Source organism: Hyla sarda, chromosome 2, assembly GCF_029499605.1.
Source record: "Hyla sarda isolate aHylSar1 chromosome 2, aHylSar1.hap1, whole genome shotgun sequence".
NCBI lineage: Eukaryota > Metazoa > Chordata > Amphibia > Anura > Hylidae > Hyla > Hyla sarda.
The window spans coordinates 490,305,872-490,324,369 of NC_079190.1; the positions used below are offsets into that span (position 1 = coordinate 490,305,872).

General features: G+C 41.5%; 1 protein-coding gene across 4 annotated transcripts in view; it reads left to right on the forward strand.

Annotated features, from left to right (window-relative positions):
* Positions 1-18,498, forward strand: part of SIM2 (SIM bHLH transcription factor 2) — a 158,019-nt gene that overhangs the window by 75,041 nt on the left and 64,480 nt on the right. For all 4 annotated transcript variants that reach the window (XM_056559613.1, XM_056559615.1, XM_056559614.1 and 1 more), the window contains exon 3: positions 13,624-13,713. In XM_056559613.1, coding sequence (XP_056415588.1) covers positions 13,624-13,713 — 90 coding nt within the window. The remainder of the gene's footprint in view (positions 1-13,623; positions 13,714-18,498) is intronic.

The window sequence follows — 18,498 nt, forward strand, 5'->3', positions numbered from 1 at the left end:
GACAGTTCCTGAGATGGACAGAGGTGTCAGCAGAGAGCACTGTGATCAGACTGGAAAGAACTACACAACTTCCTCTGGAGCATACAGCAGCTGATAAGTACTGGGAGGGTTAAGATTGTTAAATAGAAGTAATTTACAAATATGTATGGGGGGATTAAAACTTGTGCAGAGGAAATGTTGCCCATAGCAACCAATCAGATCGCTTCTTTCATTTAAAAAATAAAAAAGGCCTGTGAAAAATGAAAGAAGCAATCTGGTGGCTATGGGCAACTGGTCAACTTTTCCTCTTCACAGGCTTTGATAACTCTCCCCCATTTATATATAGGTGCTGTGGGCCTTGCTCTTCTAGTCTAAATCCCTCCTTATAAATATACAATAAATATACATAATCCCATATATCCTGTATCTGTAGCAGCTACACTGTTATGGGGGCATCATCTGTTGCAATCAAACTGTTAAGGTCATATTGTGGCATCAGCTCATGGGGTGGTGTTGGTGGAAATACCTGATCACTTCGTGACGCCAGGGCACCGTTATCCTATACATGGTCCGAAGTTGGAGACAGCTTCTCCTGGGCCAGACACAGGGAGTAAATGAACACACTGACGTCAGGTTACAGATAACTGTCTTTACTGAGTTGGTGCAGATGGTAATACACAAACAGTTGACCTTGGTGTGAGAATGCAGCGTAACCCCTTGAGAGCCCTGTTGCCTTGCTGAGACTTGTGGTGCTTTCACTGGACAAAATTATACTGACTTGAGAAATCCTGGTTGCTAGGGTCAAGGTACTGGAAACTGTTCTGCAGAGGCATGAATTTCCTCGTTGCGAGTAATACTTGCCGGATGACCATTTGAGAGATTAGTTTTGCAGTAGGCCTCTCCTCAGAGCACACGACACACAGCACACCTGAGCTAAGCTGCTGCTCAGGAGCCTTGTTGGAACTGGACTGAACAATGTCTAGCACTGGACTAACTCCTCCCCTGCACCTCACTATACAGGGGAGACTCTTGGGGTCTCATTGACAGATAGGGTCACATGGGGTTCACTGCAGGGTCTCATGGGTAACACCCTTAAAGGCACAGTAACATGAAAAACATATATACATAGAACAATAATGACATTCATTTAGGAAAATATATTATTCTGATATTAAAGTACACACATAATTAATGTAACAACAAAACTCCAGTGGGGCCAACACTTTGTGCTGCCAAGCTGCCCTACACAGTCCAAAGCCACGGGACAGCTACTGGTGCTGGGACACCACAATATTTACAATGCCCATTATAGTAGGGCATTTGTAGAAGCATACACTGTTATAGAGGCATCTGCGGCAGACACACTGTTATGGGGGAATCTCTGGCAGACACTGTCATGGGGGAATCTCTGGCAGACACACTGTTATGGGGGAATCTCTGGCAGACACACTGTTGTGGGGGAATCTCTGGCAGACACACTGTTGTGGGGGAATCTCTGGCACACACACTGTTATGGGGGAATCCCTGGTAGACACACTCTTATGGGGGAATCTCTGGTAGACACACTGTTATGGGGGAATCTCTGGTAGACACACTCTTATGGGGGAAACTCTGGCAGACACACTGTTACAGGGGAATGTCTGGCAGACACTGTTATGGGTGAATCTCTGGCAGACACACTGTTATGGGGGAATCTCTGGCAGACACTGTTATGGGGGAATCTCTGGCAGACACTGTTATGGTTGAATCTCTGGCAGACACACTATTATGCGGCATCTGGGATGGAGAAACTGTTGTTGAGGCATCTGTGGCAGACACACTGTTATAGGGGCATCTCTGGCAGACACACTTATGGGGGCATCTCTAGCAGACACACTGTTGTGGGGGAATCTCTGGCAGACACACTGTTATGGGGGAATCTCTGACAGACACACTGTTATGGGGGAAACTCTGTCAGACACTATTATGGGGGAATTTCTGGTAGACACACTCTTATGGGGGAAACTCTGGCAGAAACACTGTTACTGGTGAATGTCTGGCAGACACTGTTATGAGGGAATCTCTGGCAGACACACTGTTATGGGGGAATCTCTGGCAGACACTGTTATGGGGGAATCTCTGGCAGACACTGTTATGGGGGAATCTCTGGCAGACACTGTTATGGGGGAATCTCTGGCAGACACACTATTATGCGGCATCTGGGATGGAGAAACTGTTGTTGAGGCATCTCTGGCAGACACACTGTTATAGGGGCATCTCTGGCAGACACACTTATGGGGGCATCTCTTGCAGACACACTGTTATATGAGCATCCCTGGCAGACACACTGTTATGGGGGCATCCCTGGCAGACACACTTATGGCGGCATCTGTGGCAGACACACTGTTATAGGGGCATCTGTGGCAGACACACTGTTATGGGGGCATCTCTGGCAGACACACTTATGGGGGCATCTGTGGCAGACACACTGTTATAGGGGCATCTCTGGCAGACACACTTATGGGGGCAGTTCCTTAGTTCTGTGCTGTTCCTGTTCTAGTGCTCGCAGACACAATGCTGCAGTGTCCATATTCCACATCCCATGCCTATTTGTTCCCCCCAGACTAAGTATTCGGGGGGATTCCGGTGAGGTCGGTGCAGTGTATGTGAGCTCTGTGCTGAATATTTAATCCACTGCAATTTTTCATTTGTGGCTTAAAGCCCTGTAGGTTTGTATAGAATGTTCCTATTATCTGAGGAAAATACATAACAGGCTGCAATAATCTCCCCTAAACTCTGCACAATCTCACTCAGTGCAATATGTTTTTCATAAAGGCGCTCTGTATACCGCTGCGCAGAAAAGGTTTTTACTGCTTTGACAGAATGGAAATACCTGTGTACTTCTTCTAGACGAGGGAAAATAGTTGAAATTACCAAAACTATAAAAGTTAATAAAATTCTAGAAAATGGGGTGTCAATCTCATAATGATATTACTAACCCAGCTTTACCAGAAAGAGATATAAAAAAGTAAAAAGAAAAACAAAACAAAAACAATAGAATTTTTTTTATCCTTTCACCTATTTATCATATGTAAAATAATTATGAAATTGCTAAAACTAAAAAAGTTAATGAATCCTATAAAAATAGGGTGTCAGTCTCTAGTGGCAGCCATATTGATGTTATTAACCCAGCTTTACCAGAAAGAGATATAAGTAAGTGTGAAAAAAACACAAAAAAAACATAAAACAAATTCCTCTCCTGACAGAAAACTTGGCAAAATTTTTTTATTTTTAATTTTTTTTAAAACATATTTAAAATCATATATTAAGCTGCACGGATCTGTAGTTGTTGTTTATACCGCAGAGTAAATGCTGTGAAAATATAGCAGAAATCTGTCTGTAGAGCGGTGATTTCCAAACAGGGTGCCTCCAGCTGTTGCAAAACTACAACTCCCAGCATGCCCAGGCAGCTTCAGGCTGGGAGTTGTAGTTTTGCAACAGCTGGAGACGCAAGGTTTGGAAAACACCACTCTATAGAGCCTGTCTGTGGAGTCCATATCTCCTGAGGGGAGAAACATGGTAAGAGAAGCACTTAGCTGAGCCATTCTACCAGTTACTTCTAGAGATCATTGGGGGTCTTAACACTCAGCCCCCTTCTGATCAAATATGTTGACAGGTCTTTATAAAATGTCAGAAGGTGTCTTTGTTTTTGTTGTTATTTTTTTCACTTTAGGACTTAACAGACTCTTTTCTCTCCCCCGATGAAGCCTGACAGCGAAACGTGCGTTGGGGTGTCTTGTGCTGCCAATGCAGATATAGGTTCTAATTTGGCTTGGTTTGTTTATTTATGTATAGATTATATTCATTTTATATCACACTATTCATTCACGATTGTTGCCATTTTATGCTGGTTTAGCCCTTTTTGTACATGGTCAATATTCATGCTTCATTCATCCTTTTTCACAGGTATCCCAAATATATCTTATTATACTGTTTCTATGTATGTGATTTTAAAAATTATAATCAACGATTATTAACGATATTCACATGGTGGAAAATGTGAAGAATGGCCACCCGGAAAAATAGGGGTCAGCGGAATCAGAATTCCCCTATGTGCACGGTGCAGCAGAATCCCATTGAAAACAACGGGACTCTGTTGCAACTAAATTTTTTTTATCGAATTTTTGTCACCGGATTCCGCTTGGAAATTCTGTCGTGTCAACATTGCCTTACGGCATGCAGGAAAACATATCCTGTTGTATGAAATTGGGAGACTATTGTAGTATACAGTGGTCCCTCAACATACGATGGTAATCCGTTCCAAATGGACCATCGTTTGTTGAAACCATCGTATGTTGAGGGATCCGTGCAATGTAAAGTATAGGAAGTTGTACTCACCTGTCCCCGCCGCTCCGGACCGTCACCGCTCGTCACCACTGCACTGGATGTCGCCCTCCATCTCTGTCTCCGCATCCCTGGGTGTCCCCGACGCTCCTGACGTCTCTGCTTCCCCGGCATCCTCGCTCTCCGTCGCCGCCATCACGTCACTATGCACACCGCTCCTATTGGATGACGGGACGGCGTGCGCAGCGACGTGATGATGTTGATGGAGAGCGCCGACGATGCAGGGGATCCTGAAGAGGACGTGCAGGAGCCCTGAGGACAGGTAAGTGATCGTCGGCGGACCACACGGGGCACCGTAAATGGCTATCCGGTGGCAGCTGAAGCAGTCTGCGCTGCCGGATAGCCGTTTATGCAATGGCCCCGACATACAAAAGCATTGTATGTTGATGCTGCCTCTGAGAGACCATCGTATGCTGAAATGATCGTATGTCGGGGCCATTGTAGGTCGGGGGGTCACTGTATTAGAGTCCCAGGAAACTTCTATGGATGCCCCATTATGTCTATGTACAAAACAGAGATTAAAGGGGTACTCCGGCCGTCTAGACCCGTCCCGTTCTTCTCCTGTCAAAAATAGACGGACTTAAAAAAAAAACGGACAATAACGGATGTTATTGTTTGTTCTGTTAATAAACCCCAAAAAATTTTTGGGTACTGAGCATGCTCAGAAGTAAAAAAGGATCAAAAGATGGAGAAAAAAAAACGGATGAAAACGGATGACAATAAAGGCTCATCCGTTTTCCATCGACTTAAATGTTAAATTTACTGTATCCGTTTTTTCTTCCGTTTTTTTGACTGAAGAAAAAATACTGCATGTGCCGTTTTCTTTCTGCCGCCCAAAATTTGTGCAGACGGGTACAAACGGATGTAAACGGATTGTAAAAAAATCCCATTGACATAAATGGGATTTTTTATTTTAAACCGTTTTTAATCCGTTTACAGCCTAAAAAAACGGGGACAGACGGCCGGGTGAACGCACCATTACTTGTGTTTTGTACCATTGTAGAAGTTCAGCTGCTCCAGTGAGGTTTCTGCTTCATTTACGGGATAACAAGTTTTGACTGTTTAGGAAATCTAGCCTAAAATGTGAATACAGATTAAATGGACTCGGTGTATTCATAACATCGCAGAACGAGAAACAGGAATCTCTAACGACCTCCATATGTCAACTATCGCCAAAGAGCGGAACACAACAAACTGCTGTACGAGGTCTTCAGGGCTAGAAAGGAGGGATCCAGTCTGGTCAGGGGTAGTGTTGAGCGCGAATATTTGAAATGCGAATTTTTACCGCGAATATCGCCACTTCCCGATTTCACGAATATTTAGAATATAGTGATATATTTGTAATGACGAATATTCTTTTCTTTTTATGTGAATATTTATGAGATTATTTATGCGAATATTTATGCGAATATCGGTAACTTCCAGACTGGACACTGATCCCTCCCTTCTTTTAGGTGAAAGATATAATTGCGCATGCGCACTATGCGAATTTCATTGCAAATTTTTGCATGAAAAAAAAAAAACAGAGAACGAACATTCGTCCAAAAAGAGAAGGAATATTCGTCCATATATCCGAAATATCGCGAATTTGAATATGGCCCCTGCTGCTCATCACTAGTCAGGTAACCAAAGATATGTGACCAAAGTTGCTTTTCAACTCGAAAAGTAAATTGCGTTTGGTGCAAAACACTTTAGAATACCTCCTATCAAATAAATGCACCAGACGTGAAAATATAAATAAAATAACAAGCTTTATTAAACATTGATAATAATAAAAATAAAAAACATAAATAATGAGAATCAGCAATAGCCAGAAAAATGTGTTATGATCTAATGAGGACTATTCTCTTAAAGGTTTGCCATTACTAATTAAACACATACTGCAGAACAGCACTGCGACATTGAGCACACATAGAAAAGGCAAACAAAAAATAAATGATAATAAGAGAAGAGAGACAACGTGTACAGGTGATCTATTGGTGCACTGTGGGAGCCTGAGAAACCTAGAGAAAAAAGTGTGTTGGTATGAGACCTGAAAAAACTTAACAAGTACATCCACAGCAACATCACTGCACTAGGAAAATACACCAGCCCTCGGAAGGGAAGAGAGGATAAACACGCTGCCACAGTGCATCCGGAGTCACCACGTTATACTCACATCTGAGATCACACACAACCCCTACGCCGTTTCGCTACCCGCTTCGTCAGGGAGTATATGGGTAGTAGCTGGGTAAACTATTTATATAACAGAGGACCAATCAGATATTTGGAGTGAAAATTACCTGGATAGAAGCAGCTGTGTTCCGTACCGCCAGAGCGCATAGCTGCCGGCGCCATCTTGGGCTCTCGGGCGCACGCGCACAGCGGAGAGGCGACGTCTGTGCACCAACATCACCACGCACTTAGTCGGCGCGTGCGCACAAGAGTCCACAAAGTAGATGGTAAGTGAAAGTATTTAGCGCATGCGCAGACAAACTGGAGTCCGCTGTGACACGGAGCCAGGTCTGGGCATGCGCATAAACATAGACATGGGACAAAGAGGCGATTGCACTAACATTGGTGTGCATAGTGAAACCCTAGGGCACAGATATAAAGAATTTAATGAAGAGAGAAAGTTTTATAATAAAAGGCAGAAAAAGCGTGGGGTGCAGGTGCAAAAATAAAAATAAAAACAAGGGTGAACACACGTGAGACATGCAGAGAAATTTTATATATGTATATTATATACAAAGCATATGAATAGTTTAGAAAAAATGAAAATTTTTTATAATAATAATATACCCCTATATTAGTCATAGTGTGCTATTGAGCAAGCTCGTGAACAACATGTAGATGTGACAATATGTATATATATATATATATATATATACACACACATGCATATATATATATGTGCACGTGTAGAATGAACTATCAAGTATAAAGAATATATGTGAAAAAAGTTTTTTGATAGATGTGTAAAAAAATGTTTATAAAAAAAGTGTAAAAAAAGTGTAAAAAAATTAATGAATAAAATTGATAAGTATAACTATTAATCGTTGTTACTTATAATCATACAGTGTACTAACATAAGATGCTATATAGATAGACTGTTATCAAAAAAAGTGCATTAAAATAAGTTGCAATATATAGAAACAACTATAATAGATATCAATACATATACTGATCTAGCTATAAAATTGTTATCATGAGAATAAATGTAATAAAATTTTTTATATATATCAGGCATGCCCCACCCATCATACCCCTAGGGGTATCATACTAAATATTAAAATGGGACAATCAAGGCCATATTATGACACACTCAGTAGGTCATCTTGCCATAAAAAGGTGCTTCACTAGTGCCTTCGGGTCCACGTAAAGCTGACACTTCTTCCAGGATCTAAAAGACACACAGACCAAACTACAGACAGACGAACAACAAACGGACAAACAGGTAAACATAAAAAATTACAAACAGAAAAAGAGGGGGGGGGGGGAGGCGGGGGCAGGGGGCGGGGGGGGGGGGGGAAAGGGGGGGGGGGGGGAGAAAGGAAAAGGGGCAGGGGCGGAATCCAAACACAAAAGACACAATCAACAAACAACAAACACCAAAAACCAAAACCAACAAAAAACAAAAAACAACAACGGCACACACAAAACAAACGACAAAAGACACACACAACAACAAAACAAAAAAACAACCAAGAGACAAAAACAAAAGCAACAACAACAACAAAAATGAGTAAGTGTGTAAGGTTGCTAGGTCCTAACTGTCTATAATAAAATGTCCTGTTAAAATAAAACTAAAACCCAAAACTAAAATATATATACACAGAACAGATTACAATGTATTATACACCAAATGCATCACAAAAAGGATGTATAACTATTATTTTCATTTAGTCCCCACGGGGTAATGGTTTTTAAGTCAAAAATATAGGGGTATATTATTATTATAATAATTTTTCATTTTTTTCTAAACTATTCATATGCTTTGTATATAATATACATATATAAAATTTCTCTGCATGTCTCACGTGTGTTCACCCTTGTTTTTATTTTTATTTTTGCACCTGCACCCCACGCTTTTTCTGCCTTTTATTATAAAACTTTCTCTCTTCATTAAATTCTTTATATCTGTGCCCTAGGGTTTCACTATGCACACCAATGTTAGTGCAATCGCCTCTTTGTCCCATGTCTATGTTTATGCGCATGCCCAGACCTGGCTCCGTGTCACAGCGGACTCCAGTTTGTCTGCGCATGCGCTAAATACTTTCACTTACCATCTACTTTGTGGACTCTTGCGCGCACGCGCCGACTAAGTGCGTGGTGACGTTGGTGCACAGACGTCGCCTCTCCGCTGTGCGCCCAAGATGGCGCCGGCAGCTATGCGCTCTGGCGGTACGGAACACAGCTGCTTCTATCCAGGTAATTTTCACTCCAAATATCTTATTGGTCCTCTGTTATATAAATAGTTTACCCAGCTACTACCCATATACTCCCTAACGAAGCGGGTAGCGAAACGGCGTAGGGGTTGTGTGTGATCTCAGATGTGAGTATAACGTGGTGACTCCGGATGCACTGTGGCAGCGTGTTTATCCTCTCTTCCCTTCCGAGGGCTGGTGTATTTTCCTAGTGCAGTGATGTTGCTGTGGATGTACCGTACTTGTTAATTTTTTCAGGTCTCATACCAACACACTTTTTTCTCTAGGTTTCTCAGGCTCCCACAGTGCACCAATAGATCACCTGTACACGTTGTCTCTCTTCTCTTATTATCATTTATTTTTTGTTTGCCTTTTCTATGTGTGCTCAATGTCGCAGTGCTGTTCTGCAGTATGTGTTTAATTAGTAATGGCAAACCTTTAAGAGAATAGTCCTCATTAGATCATAACACATTTTTCTGGCTATTGCTGATTCTCATTATTTATGTTTTTTATTTTTATTATTATCAATGTTTAATAAAGCTTGTTATTTTATTTATATTTTCACGTCTGGTGCATTTATTTGATAGGAGGTATATCATCACTAGTCAGGGGTGGATCATGTAATCATGGAGGCAAATTTGGGGACAAGAGATCTTGAAAACTTGGCAAAATGTATTTTGTTTTTTAATTAATTTTTATTTTATTTTATTTTAAAACATATTCAAAATCATATATGCAGCTGCACTGATCTGTAGTTGTTGCTCATCCCTTATAAATTCATCTGCTTTATACAACACCCATCATTCTAATTCTAATTAATCCAAGATGGCTGCGCCGGTAGAAAAACTATTTTTTTTTTTAAAAATTTTAAATCAATTGGTACCAGAAAGTTAAACAGATTTGTAAATTGCTTCTATTTAAAAATATTAATCCTTCCAGTACTTATCAGCTGCTGTATGCTCCCGAGGAAGTTGTACAGTTCTTTTCTGTCTGACCACAGTGCTCTCTGCTGACACCTTTGTTAATGTTAGGAACTGTCCAGAGCAGGAGAAAATCCCCATAGCAAACCTATCCTGCTCTAGACAGTTCCTGACATGGACAGAGATGTCAGCAGAGAGGACTGTGGTCAGACTGGAAAGAACTACACAACTTCCCCTGGAGCATAAAGGAACTGATAGAAGTAATTTACAAATCTGTTTAAGTTTCTGGCACTTTTTGATTTGAAAAAAAATAAAAATGTTTTCCACAGGAGTACCCCTTTAATGCAGACCTAGGTTTTCCAGTCTTATTAAAACCACAAACTTAGCATACGATTACTTATATATAGTTCTTGTGATCCAGTCGGTAACAGATTCAGTTCTTAAAGGGGTTCTCCACCATAAGGTGATTTTAGTACATACCTGTCAGACAGTAAGGGACATGGCTTAGGAAAGATCTGCGCTTGTCTTGGGGCTAAATGGCTATGCTGTGAGATTACCATAACACTGTGGATAGCTGTTTGTGAACCGGTATTTCCTGTTTGAGTTTTCTTTTTTGTCTACAAATCCCATAATTCCATTTTCCTTTCTCCCACACATCAGTAACCCCACCCATTGAAACCTAAATGAGCTGCATCCGTTCAAAAGACCTGTGGTTTTCAATCAGGGTGCCTACAGCTGTTGCATTAATTGCAGATTGATCTCTCTCCCCCCACGATCGCTCCACCCATTGAAGCAGACGGGCTCCCTGTCATCAGCTGACTAGTGAGGCCGCATTGCAACCTGAGGCAACAGTCATTTTGTATGATGTTAAAAATAAATATTGGGATGAAAATCACATAAGAATTGTGAGAAAACCGTCACACACAGGTACAGACACTATATTATGAACTACACTAACTGCACAGCCCCTGTAGCATAGTCAGATAAAAAAAAAATCCTGTAATGCCCCTTTAATAGTCCATTGATAGGCTTTATATTACAATAGGTTCTTTGCTCCTGCTTCTACAGAGGCATCATTTGAAACTCCAACACTTCACTGTTCAGCACCTGTACATGGTCCATTTGGGTTTCCGTCTTGTCGTCTTCTTCTACCACCATACCCAGCATGTCTAGAGTCGGGGATCTACAGGGTGGGTCATTTATATGGATACACCTTAATAAAATGGGAATGGTTGGTGATATTAACTTCCTGTTTGTGGTACATTAGTATATGTGAGAGGGGAAACTTTTCAAGATGGGTGGTGACCATGGCGGCCATTTTGAAGTCGGACATTTTGAATCCAACTTTAGTTTTTTCAATAAAAGAGGGTCATGTGACACATCAAACGTATTGGGAATTTCAAAAGAAAAACAATGATGTGCTTGGTTTTAACGTAACTTTATTCTTTCATGAGTTATTTACAAGTTTCTGACCACTTCTAAAATGTGTTCAATGTGCTGCCCATTGTGTTGGATTGTCAATGCAACCCTCTTCTCTATATACTGCTATATACACCGCAGGAGAAATGCTAGCACAGGCTTCCAGTATCCGTATACACTGCTATATACTACTATATACACCGCAGGAGAAATGCTAGCACAGGCTTCCAGTATCTGTATACACTGCTATATACTACTATATACACCACAAGAGAAATGCTAGCACAGGCTTCCAGTATCCGTATACACTGCTATATACTACTATATACACCGCAGGAGAAATGCTAGCACAGGCTTCCAGTATCCGTATACAGTGCTATATACTACTATATACACCGCAGGAGAAATGCTAGCACAGGCTTCCAGTATCCGTATACACTGCTATATACTACTATATACACCGCAGGAGAAATGCTAGCGCAGGCTTCCAGTATCCGTATACACTGCTATATACTACTATATACACCGCAGGAGAAATGCTAGCACAGGCTTCCAGTATCCGTATACACTGCTATATACTACTATATACACCGCAGGAGAAATGCTAGCACAGGCTTCCAGTATCTGTATACACTGCTATATACTACCATATACACTGCAGGAGAAATGCTAGCACAGGCTTCCAGTATCCGTATACACTGCTATATACTACTATATACACCGCAGGAGAAATGCTAGCACAGGCTTCCAGTATCCGTATACCCTGCTATATACTACTATATACACCCCAGGAGAAATGCTAGCACAGGCTTCCAGTATCCGTATACACTGCTATATACTACTATATACACCGCAGGAGAAATGCTAGCACAGGCTTCCAGTATCCGTAGTTTCAGGTGCTGCAGAATGGGCAAAACTAAAATTGGAACAGGACCCTCCGTTTACGCAGAAGATCGTGTTCAGTGATGTGGAAACTTTAATGTGAATGGTGAAGTTAACAAACAAAACCACCGCTATTGGTCAGACACTAACCCATATTGGATAGATCCCTCCAAGACTGTTGGAACACAAACATTGATGGTATGGTGTGGTATATGGGGTACAAAGATAGTGGGGCCATTCTTCATCAATGGAAACCTCAAGGCCACTGGATATACGAAATTGCTGCATGATGATGTGTTTCCCTCTTTATGCACTGAAGCTGGAACGTTCCCTGAGTTTTTCCAGCAAGATGGTGACCACCACATTATGGGTGTCAGGTCCGAGCATTCCTAGATGGACAGTTTCCTGGAAAGTGGATTGGTCGTCGTGGGCCACTTGAATGGCCCCCAAGGTCTCCCGATCTGACCCCCTTAGACTTTTATCTTTGGGGTCATCTGAAGGCAATTGTCTATGCTGTGAAGATACGAGATGTGCAGCACCTGAAACTACGGATACTGGAAGCCTGTGCTAGCATTTCTCCTGCGGTGGTGTATATAGTAGTATATAGCAGTGTATACGGATACTGGAAGCCTGTGCTAGCATTTCTCCTGCGGTGTATATAGTAGTATATAGCAGTGTATGCGGATACTGGAAGCCTGTGCTAGCATTTCTCCTGCGGTGTATATAGTAGTATATAGCAGTGTATATAAATACTGGAAGCCTGTGCTAGCATTTCTCCTGCGGTGTATATAGTAGTATATAGCAGTGTATACGGCTACTGGAAGCCTGTGCTAGCATTTCTCCTGCAGTGTATATAGTATTATATAGAGAAGAGGGTTGCATTGACAATTCAACACAATGGGCAGCACATTGAACACATTTTATAAGTGGTCAGAAACTTGTAAATAACTCATGAAAGAATAAAGTTACATTAAAACCAAGCACATCATTGTTTTTCTTGTGAAATTCCCAATAAGTTTGATGTGTCACATGACCCTCTTCCTATTGAAAAAACAAAAGTTGGATTCAAAATGGCCGACTTCAAAATGGCCGCCATGGTCACCACCCATCTTGAAAAGTTTCCCCCCTCACATATACTAATGTGCCACAAACAGGAAGTTAATATCACCAACCATTTCCATTTCATTGAGGTGTATCCATATAAATGGCCCACCCTGTAGTCTCCATAATAACATATGCTAAACCATACTAGCCAAACCAAAATCTTCTCAAAAAGAAAGACACTGTTCTGTACTGATGAGGGGCAAGAACTCCCAAAACAGCTGTCTACAATTGGTTGACTCTTCCTTTAGGACAGTGGTCTCAAACTGCGGCCCTCAAGATGTTGCGAAACTTTAACTCCCAGCATGCCCGGACAGCCGTTGGCTGTCCGGGCATGCTGGGAGTTTAAGTTTTGCTACATCTGGAGAACTGCAGTTTGAATTCCACTGCACAGAGGCCTTGATTTACCTTTCAGGGACAGTGTGGATCCTCTGGAGAAGTCAGACAGCTTTTGGCTGTCCGGGCATGCTGGGAGTTGATGTTTCGCAACCTTCTATACATTGACCCCTAAACTCTCTTTTTGTGTCTTACAGACCTTGGACGGATTTGTTTTCGTTGTGGCATCGGATGGAAAGATCATGTACATTTCCGAAACTGCTTCTGTGCATCTGGGATTGTCACAGGTAAATTTATCTTCTGTATAAAACACCCATCATCCTAACCCATGGATGTATATACTCAAGGGGTCAAGTCTTGGGAGTAAAAGTTTGGGAACTCACCCAAGATTTCCACTCAAGGGCTGGTCCTGCAGGACTCTTGATAATGGGAACAGGGTTCCTGCTGTGGAAAAAGTGCAGGAACTCCATTCCCATGTGTTCCTGTAGGAATTGAGCCCTGAATATACTATACAGTGCCCTCGGAAAGCCCTCAGACCCTTTCACCTTTTTGTGACATTTTCCAATGTGCTAAAAAAAATTCCTCTTCCCCCATCATTCTGCACTAAATACTCCATAATGGCAAAGTGAAACAGAAAGTAACAAATCTTTTCTACTTTCTTAATTGAAAAACATTACATAAAATCTTGCAGTGACATAAGTATTCATACCCTTTACTCAGAACGTAGTTAAAGGGGTACTCCGGTGGAGAACTTTTTATTTTTAAAAAATCTTAATCCTTCCAGTAATTATCAGCTGCTATTATGATCCACAGGAAGTTATTTTCTTTTTGAATTACCTTTCTGCCTGACCACAGTTCTCTCTGCTGACACCTGCTGAGCAAATCCCCATAGCAAACCTATCCTGCTCTGGGCAGTTCCTAAAATGGACAGAGGTGTCAGCAGAGAGCACTGTGGTCAGGCAGAAAGGAAATTCAAAAAGGAAAGTACTGGAAGGATTAAGATTTTTTAATAGAAGTAATTTACAAATCAGTTTTATCTCCTGGTACCAGTAGATAAAAAAAAATTGTTTCCAGTGAAGTACCCCTTTAAAGCCTCTTTGACAGTGATTACAGCCTCCGGTCTTCTTGGGGATGGGGCCTCAAGAGTTACACTCTAGTGTTGCTCGCGAATATTCGCAATGCAAATTTTATTCGCGAATATAGCACTATATATTCGAAATTATGAATATTCATATTTTTTTTCACAGTACACATCACAGTGATCACCCCTCTCTGCTTCCAGCTTGTGTGGTGTAAAGAAGGCTCTAATATTACTGTGTGAGACTGGCGTATGAATTTTCGCAAATGCGAATTTTCGTGTATGCTAATTTTCACATATGCAAATTTTTGCTCATGCGAATTTTTGCATATGCAAATATTCGTTTATGCTAATTTTTGCACATGCTGATTTTCGCATATGCGAAAATAAAATGTGAATATTACGAATATGCGAATTTGGCGAATATATGACGAATATTCGTCCAAATATTCGCGAAATATCGCGAATTCGAATATTGCCTATGCCGCTCAACACTATATAGACCATAAATGTACAAATAGACATACAACTGGGAATTGCACTTTAAAGGGTGCCTCTCATCAAATAAACTTTTGATATATTTTAGATTAATGAATGTTGAATTACTTTCCAATAGCATGTTAATGAAAAATATGCTTCTTTCTATTGTATTTTTCCCGAACAGTCCTGTCAAGCAAGCATTTCAGACTCATGCTGGAGTCCTAAACACTCAGAGCTGCCAGCCTGCTTTGTTCACAGCCAAACAGGCTGTGAACAAAGCAGGCTGGCAGCTCTGAGTGTTCTCCTTTGTGAACAAAGCAGACTGGCAGCTCGTAGTGTTTAGGACTCCAGCATGAGTCTGAAATGCTTGCTGCCAGGACTGGTAGGGAGACCCCTAGTGGTCATTTCTTCAAAGTGGACAATTAAATAGAAAGAAGCATATTTTTGAATAACATGCAATTGTAAAGTTATTCTGCATACATTAATCTATAATATATCAAAAGCTTTTTGATGAGAGGTACCCTTTAAAAGTTCTTTAATCTCGATTTTTCATTCACGTACAAAAGGCTTAAAGCGAGAATAACAGAACATAATCACCCGGCGCTCAATAAACTGCTCAGAGAGATCCACTCGGTGTCTTCAGAACTTCACATCCAAGACTTGCTGCTTGTTGGACGGCGCGTTCCTGGCCGTGTGGACGCTAATTCTGAGGGGGTGTGGAAGTGAGCGCCGTCATGCGAGCTGCTGGACGTTTCAGGAGTCTCCTCCCTTTCTCAACATAGTTCCTGTGAACCCACCACCACCTATCATACAGGTAGGTCTCTCGTGAGATTTCATTTCTACATACAACGTGACATAAAACAGTTAAAACAATAGGTTCTAATCGGACAGTATTTATAAGAACACATTAAAATGACATATTTCATTCATCCCTTTCGGGGTTAAAGAATGGAGACAATGTATCCAGAAAACTTCTCTTTGATTTAATCTCTTTCTAACTTGTTCGCTATCGGTACCCTCGATCTCCTCCAGTATTAACCATTTCAACTCACTTACCTGATGTCCCTTCTCCACAAAGTGTCTAGCTAGACTTGTCTCCCCAAACTTCTCTTTACTATTACCGTATTTTTCGCCGTATAAGACGCACTTTTTCTTCCCCAAAACTGGGGGGAAAAAGTCGGTGCGTCTTATACGGCGAATACACCCCTATCGCGGCGGTCCCTGCGGCCATCAACGGCCGGGACCCGCGGCTAATACAGGACATCACCGATCGCGGTGATGCCCTGTATTAACCCTTTAGATGCGTCGATCAAAGCTGACCGCCGCGTCTGAAGGGAAAGTGACACTAACCCGGCTGTTCAGTCGGGCTGTTCGGGACCGCCGCGATCTCACCGCGGCGGTCCCGAACACCCCGACTGAACAGCCGGGTTAGTGCTTACAGGACACCGGGAGGGACCTTACCTGCCTCCTCGGTGTCTTCTCCGTTCAGGGATCCCCTGTATGGCCGGCGCTCTCCTTCCTCGTCATCACGTCGTCACGTACGTGCGTCGGCGTGCGTAACGACGTGACGGCGGCGACGGAGAGCGAGGATACCCGTCCGGCAGCAGAGACGTTCCGGAGCGACAGGGAAACGGCGACAGTGATGGAGCGACATCCAGGGCAGCGGTGACGGGTCCGGAGCGGCGGGGACACGCGAGTATTACCTCCTATGCAGTGGTCTTCAATCTGCGGACCTCCAGATGTTGCAAAACTACAACTCCCAGCATGCCCGGACAGCCAACGGCTGTCCGGGCATGCTGGGAGTTGTAGTTTTGCAACATCTGGAGGTCTGCAGGTTGAAGACCACTATTGGGTTCAAAATCTTTATTTTTTTAGATTTTGCCCCTAAAAATTGGGTGCGTCTTATACGCCGGTGCGTCCTATAGGACGAAAAATACGGTATGTTCTCCGGATACATCGTCTCCACTCTCCATTTTCTTTTTGAACAGCCTTATAGAACTTCTGTGTTCATTCAAACTAAGTTTCATTGCGCGAACTGTCTGCCCCACGTATGACATTCCACACGGGCATTTTGGCATATATATTACCTGTTTATAGAGTCGCGTGTATAGAAACCTTTCAATTTAATTTTATGGCCACGGGATGGATGTGTTACATTTTCTCCTCTAATTATGCTGTTGCAATTTTGGCATGACCTACATGGAAACGTCCCTATTTTTTGGGTTTTTAAAAAGGACTGTCTGGTTTCCTCCTTCTCTGTTATATCTGCCCTGATCAAGTGATTGGCTATAGATTTATTTTTTCTATATACGAATCTCGGTTTTTGTCTAAATAAACTACCATATTTTTCATCTGCCCTGAGTAAGTTCCAATACTTATTAACCCCCCGTTTTATTAGTTTAGAGTGACCGTCATAAGTCGATAGGTAAACAAAACTTCTATCTTTATTCTTCTTCTTCATTTTATGCTTCTTTCTCAATTCTTCTCTGGGAATTAGATCTATTTCTTCTGCTGTCTTAATCAGTTCTTTTTCTTCATAAACCCCTTTGGGCAAACTTTCTAATTAGCGTCTCTTTTTTTTCTTATTATATTCCTCTTCTATACTACAGATTCGTTTAGCTCGTATCAATTGGCCTTTAGGTATTCCTCTGAATACCTGTGGAGCATGACCACTATTTTTATGATAGATCATATGATCTATATACTGTACCTAAATAATTGCCGTCCGCTAATTGAGTTTACATGTGAATTTAGTCCAAACCTTATTCATTATTTAGACGTCGAGGTACGTTATGGAGGAAATATGTTTGAAACCCCCCTTTATTCAAAAAAGAGTGACCGTAATAATTTATTACGTAAAAATAGTGGTCATGCTCCACAGGTATTCAGAGGAATACCTAAAGACCAATTGATACGAGCTAAACGAATCTGTAGTACAGAAGAGGAATATAAGAAAAAATAAAGAGACGCTAATTAGAAAGTTTGCCCAAATGGGTTTATGAAGAAAAAGAACTGATTAAGACAGCAGAAGAAGTAGATCTAATTCCCAGAGAAGAATTGAGAAAGAAGCATAAAATGAAGAAGAAGAATAAAGATAGAAGTTTTGTTTACCTATCGACTTATGACGGTCACTCTAAACTAATAAAACGGGGGGTTAATAAGTATTGGAACTTACTCAGGGCAGATGAAAAATATGGTAGTTTATTTAGACAAAAACCGAGATTCGTATATAGAAAAAATAAATCTATAGCCAATCACTTGATCAGGGCAGATATAACAGAGAAGAAGGAAACCAGACAGTCCTTTTTAAAAACCCCAAAAATAGGGACGTTTCCATGTAGGTCATGCCAAAATTGCAACAGCATAATTAGAGGAGAAAATGTAACACATCCATCCCGTGGCCATAAAATTAAATTGAAAGGTTTCTATACACGCGACTCTATAAACAGGTAATATATTTGCCAAAATGCCCGTGTGGAATGTCATACGTGGGGCAGACAGTTCGCGCAATGAA